At 45.3% G+C, this 9,498-nt stretch overlaps 3 protein-coding genes across 3 annotated transcripts; 1 reads left to right on the top strand and 2 right to left on the bottom strand.

Annotated features, from left to right (window-relative positions):
* Positions 1-863: 863 nt before the first annotated feature.
* RhiXN_07557 (DDE family endonuclease) lies at positions 864-1,519 on the top strand (the record flags this gene model as incomplete). Its single annotated transcript, XM_043327373.1, has 3 exons — positions 864-920; positions 969-1,365; positions 1,419-1,519. 3 exons carry the CDS (start codon positions 864-866, stop codon positions 1,517-1,519), a joined length of 555 nt encoding a protein of 184 aa, XP_043182758.1.
* Positions 1,520-3,230: 1,711 nt separating this feature from the next.
* Positions 3,231-6,151, bottom strand: RhiXN_07556 (DEAD (Asp-Glu-Ala-Asp) box polypeptide 58; the record flags this gene model as incomplete). The annotated part of the gene is made up of 5 exons (XM_043327372.1): positions 3,231-3,971; positions 4,089-4,377; positions 4,429-5,059; positions 5,121-5,640; positions 5,702-6,151. The coding sequence occupies 5 exons, from the start codon at positions 6,149-6,151 to the stop codon at positions 3,231-3,233; spliced, it is 2,631 nt and encodes an 876-aa protein (XP_043182757.1).
* Positions 6,152-6,710: 559 nt separating this feature from the next.
* RhiXN_07555 (uncharacterized protein) lies at positions 6,711-7,925 on the bottom strand (the record flags this gene model as incomplete). The annotated part of the gene is made up of 3 exons (XM_043327371.1): positions 6,711-7,304; positions 7,364-7,716; positions 7,766-7,925. The coding sequence occupies 3 exons, from the start codon at positions 7,923-7,925 to the stop codon at positions 6,711-6,713; spliced, it is 1,107 nt and encodes a 368-aa protein (XP_043182756.1).
* Between the last annotated feature and the right edge of the window lie 1,573 nt (positions 7,926-9,498).

Below are 9,498 nucleotides of genomic sequence, written 5' to 3'. Positions count from 1 at the left end.
TACCAAGATAGTACAGAGCTACTAAGGTCACGCTGACGCGTATGGCTTTTCTGAGGCAGGCCGGTCGAGCACCTCTGTCATCTAGTATAATAGAATACACAAGGTTGGGATGGTCCTCAATTATATTCATAGCTTTCAGAGGTGGTATCTGAGCTCCCTGCACAGTTTATAAGTGCTCAAACCCAACTGTATATTGATCCCGACGACTATATGCATGGTCAATTATGTTCAACTATATTACAAATTGACTAAATTGATCATGGTAGTGTGTTTTAAATTCTAGAGTTGGTTGCGTGGATGTGTGCCTTTTGGCTTTACGGGGGAGTTATGCGCCTGGGGTTTGCTTGCATGTGAGCACGGAATTGGTCTGTATCCGACAGACCAATGATCAAACAATTTAGAACTTCTAAATCACTCATGCTTACGGGTAGTTACCCATTGATAAAATAGATTGTTAGAAATCCTATCGCCGTATACTGAGAAAACTGTCTTACAGCGGCTTGACAGCCAGCAGCATTGACAGAGGGAAGGTATTTGGGGGTTGCGCACTCACATGGTCCAGTTCCTTCTGGCCCTAAATGAGGTATATGCATGACATTGTCCTTGGCACTGTGACAATAATAATGGTACATTCTGTATATATCTGCCTATAGCTTCATATTGTCCTACATTTGTTCCTTATTTCCCCATCAGTTATCCGGGTATCTCTTTATGACTTGTATTATGCATGTGCTCAAGGGAAGAGTCCCTTGTAGCATCTTTGTACTTAGTATTTACAATACCCTTATCAATCATTTACCTTTGCTGTAATATTGCCCACTTTCTAACCCTTGGGCCTGTTGTGCTTGAATCAATTCATTATAATGCCTAAGAGAAAAGCCCATGTTACCCAACACACAAACAACTTGCAAACAAATAGGGTTTGCATTTACCATCACTGCTCTACAATTGTGCTAACCCATGTACAGGGAACACAAAGCGTCAAGAGATTGGACACTGATACAGGAAGCAGTAGCCCAGCACTCAGCTCCAGGCAATCTTTGTCTTCCGGAAGTGAGTTAATTCCCTTGACCAGCGCTATAAGGTTAGAAAACTATGACCAATTGATTTCCAAGCATACACATACAGAGTTGTTCAATGTATCACCAAGTCCCGCTAATATCACAAGACATCAGCATAGTGTTGCTCTTGAGACTCAGGCAGAAGACAAGATTGTGCTGGAAAACCCACCTTACAACATGAAAGACTGCAATCCTTCAGACAATCAGCATTTTCACAGTCTGGCAGAGGACAAGGAGGACAAGGCACTGGATTTACCTTCTCTGGACGCAGAAGATCTGGACAACAAAGATGCTACCAAAGAAAGTGGGTAGTGTATAAGTACTAATGTAATGTTGAGCCGGCTCATTATTGTTTAGCCAAGGCGTCAAATCAAAAGCCAATCTCCCATAATGAAGCTGTCAAAATTGTTGGTAGACTTAGAAATATTATTAATAACTTACTTCACGGGCACAGATAAGCCTGTGTGTCTAGTCTTGTGGATGTAGTACTTGCCTGGTTACATTTCGTGGTTGGAATATCAAACATGCAGTGAGTAGATAAGGGTGACTAGGCTTTCTGATCCTAATACAAAAAGTATTACCAAGGTAATATAGGGTTTTCAAGGCTGTATTGATGCGTATAGCTTTTCTGAGACTGGCTGGTCAAGTGTATTTGTTGTCTAGCATTATGGAATACGCAAAGTTGGGGTGGTCCTCACTAACATTCATAGCATTCAAGGGTGGTATCTTAGCTCCCCCCACATGGTTTATAAGTGGTAAGCCCAATCTTATATTGATCACAACAACTATATGCATGGTAAATTACACTCAACTGTTATTGAAATTGGCCAAGTTGGATACGTTTCTGTAAGGATTTCTTCTGAATCCGTTGTCCTAAATCCGTCCATTGGGACGGGACGGATTTGGCCTGCACGGTAGAAGCTGTGCTAGGCTGTGCCCAAGCTTGGACCTCATGTATTGCCTTTCTGTAAGGAATGGTCCATGTAAAATAGACTTTATTTCTAAAATCATAATTAAAATATAAATTCTGTGCATGAGACCTGATATATGCCCCTCTTAGGCCATTGAAACTGTATATATATGTAGTAAGTCAACCTTGCTTCTTCAGGCTTGGTGCAGAAGTTGAGGGCAGCTTAGATGGAGTGGAGGCACAAGCTTTGCCTTTCCACTGTAGTAGGGTGACTGTGCCTCCCAGCGCTTTCCTCCGTTGTCCATAGCTATAGGATTCCCTTGCTGCCCCCAGGTGTGTCCACCAGCTGCAAGTTTTGTTGGAGATAGGCAAAGGGCTTGTGTTCAACATTGTAGCTAGGAAGTTGTAGTTGGTTGGAGAGAGCTGCGATAGAGGTGCTTGCAATTTTTTGACAACAGCCCCAATCCCTTGCCTTAGACGATCAAAAATGTTATCACTTGACAAATATATGCAATTGCCTTTAGTCTGCAACACCCCAATAAGGCAAAGGACTGGTGGGATGTTATATTACTACCCCAATCAAGTGTATTTCATAGCTAAATACATTCTTAAAAAATAGCGGGGGAGTCGACCCCCCCTGCTAGATAGGTGGTCCAGATATTTATCACACCCCTCCTTCAGCGTCTAGATCTGTATGAAATGCATTCCACATCAAGTTCCACGGTGCAAAATGCATCTGGGCTGGGCCTCACCTTTAAATGGCCACTTTAGGAATGGCTCAACCGCTCTAAATCCCTTATGGAAACACACCCATTGCTTGTACTTATGATTTTCAGATCTAGAATTGAGCACTTGGATATATAAATTTGGGCCTTATGGGGGAGACCTGCACCTAGGGTCCATTTGCCTGTGAGCACGAAATGGGTCTGTACCCAACAGATGAGTGATTCTTACACAGCTATGAAAACTATAAAGTGAAAATCAAAGGTGGATCATGAGGGAATGTAGTATTGCCCACACAGGTCTCTTGTACGTACATAGATACACAGATCTACACTATGTGCTTGTGTTTATATTTGTATTTTTACCACAAGATAGAAACACAGATATTGATTTGTTGAAAACTAAAGCAATGTCGGTTGTACATAAATGCTTTGAAATATATATTAGTCAAAAGAATGTTGGACACAATTTGCCATCATTCTACAAGTTGCAATTAAAGATGCAGATACATTAAATAATAATAGCATGGTATCTAGTTAATTAGTACCAGCGCGAAGCAACCTAGGGTTACAAATTATCCACGGCCCTCCCTTCAGTGGCCCTACTTGTTGTGCAGATTTGGGTACATTACTGACACCAGTCGACCACAAGTGATTCTTGCCTGTTCCCAAAGGCAACCAAGCCCAATTTTCTGAGACATATTGCCTAGCGTCTTTAACTAGTTGAGCTCGTTGTGGTTCAGAAAGCCCTATCTGCATTGTACAGAGTTCCACCACCACTCCCAAGTTTGAAACTCCTTGTCGCTTTTCAAGATTTGCAACGTTGCCCTCGATCAATGGAAATAGGTGAGCCACGGTGGTATTCCACTTGTTGGCATCAGCAGGGAAAAGATAGTATGACTCAAATGCCCTTGTGAGATTCTCCATGCTGGTGAAGAAATCATGTGTTACCGCCACAAGTTTGTCTTTGCCAAGCCGGCACCATGATTCACGTGGTTGAGAGCGGTTAGGAGCCTTGTTCATTATCTGGATCGGATAGTTGCAGATCACGTTCCAGAGCTGCTGCTTAAGAGGTGCAGCACTCTCTTGCTCTTCTGGATCGTCTTCTTCAGACGAGTACTGTTCTTGGTCTTGCACATAGTCGGGACCAGGTATTGGGTTTGCCACATTGTGTGTACTCCGAATCGTGACCAAACGTTGCTTGTTTGATATGGGAACCGCGCTGGCATTTTGGACACCCGCATTTTCCCAGGGCCGAGGATCTTCATTGCGTGGTCGCTTTCAAAGATTGGCTCCAATGATTTTATCAAAAGCCATGGTATCAGTGATTGATTGGCCTCAAGCACCCAGCAAGTAAAGAATGGTTGCTTTGTTGAGAACTCGGTTACAACTAACACGTGGTTGCTGGTTTTTCTTGAAGCGAATCGTGGGAAGAAACAGTGCGCCTAGCTTTTGTGTTGGAACAAGTTTTCTGCCCTTCATCTTATGAACGCATGCTACATTGTGAACCTGATCCCAGGTACCTCCAGAGGCCGGACGATTGACAAGTGCATTCATCATGTATTCCATGATGATGAGTAGCGTGCCAGCCTCTGGAAGTCGGTTCAGAGTAAACGTGCTTTGAGCAGCCATCCATTGGCACATGACACTTCTCATTGACATAAGGCGATAACGTTTCCATGTCCTACCTCAATTGAGCATATCTTCAATGGAGATAATAAGAACATTTGCTCACCAGAATACATCCCGGTCTAACACATACACGCACCTCCGGAGCAACTCATCTGGTACTCTTAAATGACAAGTGGGATAGTTTTGATACTCTACACAAGTCTCAATACGCAAGGCTACGCCGTGGTTGTGAGCTGAATTTTCAAAGGTGGACATTAATCCATTGATATGCATAGTGAGCTCTTGGTCCCACGACTCAAGCATCCGTATAGCGCTGGTTTGTTGTGCATTCTGAGCAAGTGCAATGTTGTATGTGTTGCTTTTGTCAGTGGTGTATATCTGCGCATACGTTATGCCACAGTCGTTTCGCCGCCAATCAGGAATGGTCAAGCGACCGCCGGCAAGAACGTTCAAGTGGGCAACTTCGTCCTTTTGATAGTGGTTCCCTTGCCCATTGACAAGTTCTTCACACCTTGCAAATGGTAAGCCTGTGTAGTGTTGGAAAAGGAGGGAATGCATATCCGCATCTGCAAAGGTGCACTCTGATGGATTGTCAGGGTTTGGCGAAATAGTGACGCGGGTGGCAATATCAATGAACCACATGCCAGGCATAAATAACGTGGTATCAAAGTGGCTGAGAACACTTTCAACAGCTTTCACCCTGGGGCTCTCTGGGTTGACCTCTACTTCAACATCTAGAAACCATGTAACCGTTGTCAGAATAAAGGTTACACTCCATCGGCTGTGTGTTCACACCTTCATTTCCGTCCATAAAATTATCAGGAATATTCACCGGAGGAATTTCTGGAGGTGGATGTACACTGCCTTCCCGGTTCTTCACTCCCCTGAGCTCGTACAACAGAAAAAAGTACCTAGCCCAGCGCAGCTCCTCAGCCCCGTGAATGATCTCCCTTGCACGGTCCAACCATCCTTGCAGGTATTCAACATGGACATCTTGACCAGTTTGTTGTGTTGTGCCACCACGCATGTCTTGAGCCCCACCCCCCTGGCTTTGGTACTCCTTGCGTTTGGATTTGTGGTTCTGACTTCTGAACCTCTCATCCTCATAGCTGCCGGGCCATTCTTGTACTAGATCCTCTGGAAGGGTCTGTAAAGCTGCTGGATGGAAGACTAAGTCGTAGAGTTGAGCCATTTGGGAGTCGCTCAGGTACATGTCGATCCCAGTAGTTCCCAAAAGTGGGAAATGGATCCTGAACATTCCATTATCGCCTAGATCTAAGAATCGGATGTTGGGTACCTTATGAATGTACATAGGCTGGGATAGAAAATTGTCAGTCATATATCCTTGACCATCAATGTTCATGAGATGTGCTAACCTTTGTAATATCGCCGCCTAGCGGAAGATCCAGTGTCCCAATGTGAAGATTGGAAGTTAATGTGTGTGACATGCTTCGCATCATGTAGTACTTGACAGTTTTCAATGTTGGCAATTGAATCAAAGGTATGACCCGCGGGGCAACACCAACCGCTGAGTTGACATCCGCAAGTTGATGAATGGTCACATTGTTCAGGGGACAACAGTCATTGAAGGTGATCTGAGCACAACGTAAACTTCTTGACTCAGGATCATAGAAGTGACTGCATAGGCAAAAGGCATCTTGGAGCTGAGGTGTTGATTCACGGTCCAAGCGCAGCCATATTGCTAACCATTCTCTCAGCGTAACAAGCTTGATTGCTGGCAGGTTCTTATCCACATCTTTCCTTAGGTCAACCTTGAAGGATTCCTCAGGCTTGCTGGAATTGGGAGACGAAAAGTGTGAAGACATAGTGGTACAAGATGAGTGTGTAAAGGCAGAATAATCAAGTGAGTCTTTCTTTGTTCTCTTGCCAGCAGCGCGAACAAGTCAGGCTGGGGTGAAAGGGAAAAAGAAAGCTATGTTCAAGCTCACCAGTCTCTTGTGTGCCTTAGGGTTATTTCAATCAATCAAGTCAACCCTAGACAATCCGTGGGCCAACCTGGGTGCCAGTCAAGCCACAGCAACAGCAGCAAACAATAACAAAAAGCATCAGATAACAACAGGGAACAACAAACCACTGACACCCAGCAGCGGCAATTATTAACTAACAGTAACATGGGTGTGGGAATTGCTTAGTCACAAGTGTTGAGTCAATAGAGTCCACCCCGGTTCAAGCGCCAATGGAGGTGAGCAGGTGGGGTAGTGTGCTTGCCTGTGGCCAAGGAACAATGCCCAGGCAAGTACACTAGCCTGTCCGCAAACTAGGAAAACACACCGCTGACCACCCACCCACATCTTTAGGGATAGCAATCCTGTAAATCAACATGGTCATAACAATGTTGTTGGCCTGGTGCTCCAGTCGGCGGCATTACTCCTTGGCGTTGATCCACCCCTTCTTGAGTTGTTCAATTGTGCAATTGCGGCCAAAGATCTCGACTTTGGCTACCCCTGCAGCCTTGGCGCTTGTGTGGCTTGCATCCTGTTCAAGTGTGGCACAAATATGGTCAAGTGTGGTTTGTACATCCCAGCAGCAACCGGCAGTCAACTCAACTTTGCTTAGTTGCACGGCCTTGGCAGCGTAGTAAGTTATCCCCAACTTGGCCATCACACTTTCCTTGGCTGTCGCACTCAAACTCGCCTTTCGCTTAGCCGGCACAATGATTGGAAGGGGAGCTGCGTTTTCATCTGTCAAATCAATTATGATCATGTCGGGCTCGCAAGCCCTGCCTTTTGATTTCGAACTATTGGGTTTGGAACGAACAAAAGGAGGGGGAGCGGGGCTGACGATAGCGTCGGACTCGGACTTCATGCAAGGCTCCAAAGCTTTGTCAGAGTCCAACCACTCCCCATTGTCAAGGTCAACAGTTTCTTCCTGAGCAAGGCGCTCTGCTTCGAGCTGAAGGACAGCATCGTGGATCTTGGAACCTTCTCCGTTGTTGGTTGGTTTCCTTCTTTTTGCCATCTGAAATCGTATGTGTATTACTTAGAATTGGGTTGTGATAGATACAATAAACCACCTACACAATTGTACTTATCTTTGATACACTCCCAGTTGTGTTGGTGCTTCTTGGGAACTCTGCAGTTGTAATGTATGCCAACCTTGCGCCAACCCCTCTCCCCACACGGGCGATAATTCTTGACCCCTCCAATGATGATCTGTTCCTGTGGCTTTGAGTAAATGTTAGAGCCGCTAGCACGGCCCCAACGTTTGGTGGTCTTACGGTTGCCAGCCATCTCATCATCCCCATTGGCATCTTTGTCCCTTCCTTCAGACCCGCTTCCAGCGCCATCGCCGTTGCCTTTGTAGCTGTCCTCTATCCCTGAGGCATTAATCTCTGCCATATATTCAATAACGTCCTCGTTTGCAAATTGAACTACTTGAAATAGCTTAGCGTAAGACACCAAGCAAAAACGAAAGCATACCTTGCTTGAATGATGCCGAGACCAGTTCATCCACATCCAGTAGGGTATTGTCTGTCTCAGCTGTGCAACAAGCGGTACGTGGGGCCTTCCTGCAGAGCTGAACCAAGAGCATTTTCCCCTCCGCCTGGGAGAGGGTGAGACTTTTAGATTTTGGGGACATATAAGTAATAGTAGTGTGAAACAAGTGTAAGTACTCAAGATGCTTGACATTATCCTCTTACCCCTACTTATATGTTAATGTCCCTTGAAAACTTTTTGGCAAATTTCAAGCTCAGTTTTTGGGGTTGCAAGAACTCATACTGCAAGCATGCGCCAAGAAGGAAGACCCGCGCTTAGGTTAGGGTTAGGTTAATCAGAGAAACTAGGTTGCTAGGTAGGCTGGGTCCCAACCTGGGTCCCAAACTGAGCCAGGCTACCCATGGTAAACCTCTTAGGCTTGAGTGTATGCATGGAGATCACACCTCTGAACACTAGTCAGCATTTGAACAAAAACATCCAAGCTAACACCAGTAGTGCATGCTTTGTATGCACAGCAAGCACAACACTTGACATCAAAAAAGAGAGTATGCACAGTGTGATACTTATCATGCGTACAAAGTATGCACAGAGAGTGCAACACTGATGATTTGTCAGCATCTGAACCTCCACACACGTAGTGCCACACGTCATGCGTACAAAGTACGCACAGAGAGTGTAGGACTTGTGATTTGTCAGTATTTATACCGGCATGCACGTAGCACCGCACACCACGCGTAAAAAGTACGCACAGAGAGTGCAACAGTGGTGATTTGTCAGCATCTTCACCACCATGCACATAGTACCACACACCATGCGTACCAAGTACGCACAGAGAGTGCAACAGTGGTGATTTGTCAGCATCTGCACCACCACGCACGTAGTGCCACACGCTATGCGTACAAAGTACGCACAGAGAGTGCAACACTTGTGATTTGTCAGCATCTGCACCACCACGCACATAGTGCTATGCGTGCAAAGTACGCACAGAGAGCGCGACAGTTGTGGTTTGTCAGTATTTTATATTGGCACGCACATAGCACCACACACCATGCGTACAAAGTACGCACAGAGAGTGTGGGACTTGTGATTTGTCAGTATCTGTACTGGTGCACACATAGCACCGCACACCATGCGTACTTTGTACGCACAGAGAGTGTGGGACTTGTGATTTGTCAGTATTTATACCGGCACGCACATAGCACCGCACACCATGCGTACAAAGTACGCACGGAGAGTGCAGCAATTGTGATTTGTCAGCATCTGCACCATCACGCACATAGTGCCACACACTATGCGTACTTTGTACGCACAGAGAGTGTAGGACTTGTGATTTGTCAGTATTTATACTGGCACGCACATAGCACCACACACCATGCGTACAAAGTACGCACAGAGAGTGCAACTCTTGTGGTTTGTTGGTATCTGTACTGGTGCGCACATAGCACCACACGCCATGCGTACTAAGTACGCATCAAGAGCATGAGCAACCTGATTAGTCAGCATTTGCGTTGGCCACACAAGCTATATACTCTGTACGCAAAGAGCATGCAGTAATGATTCTCTGATGGTGCTCATATTTCTGTAATCCGTTATCCGCGCACGGTAAACAACAAGTAAAATCAATCAGTAATACAACTTACTTACACGCCATATGTCAAACTTGGAAAATATGTTGGGGCGTGGAACTGTAACTATAAGATTGTGTATACTTTGTT

The sequence above is a fragment of the Rhizoctonia solani genome, chromosome 9 (genome assembly GCF_016906535.1).
Source record: "Rhizoctonia solani chromosome 9, complete sequence".
NCBI classification, from domain to species: Eukaryota; Fungi; Basidiomycota; class Agaricomycetes; order Cantharellales; family Ceratobasidiaceae; genus Rhizoctonia; species Rhizoctonia solani.
Note: the sequence above shows the minus strand (reverse complement) of the source record. Positions and strands in the feature narration are given on the sequence as shown.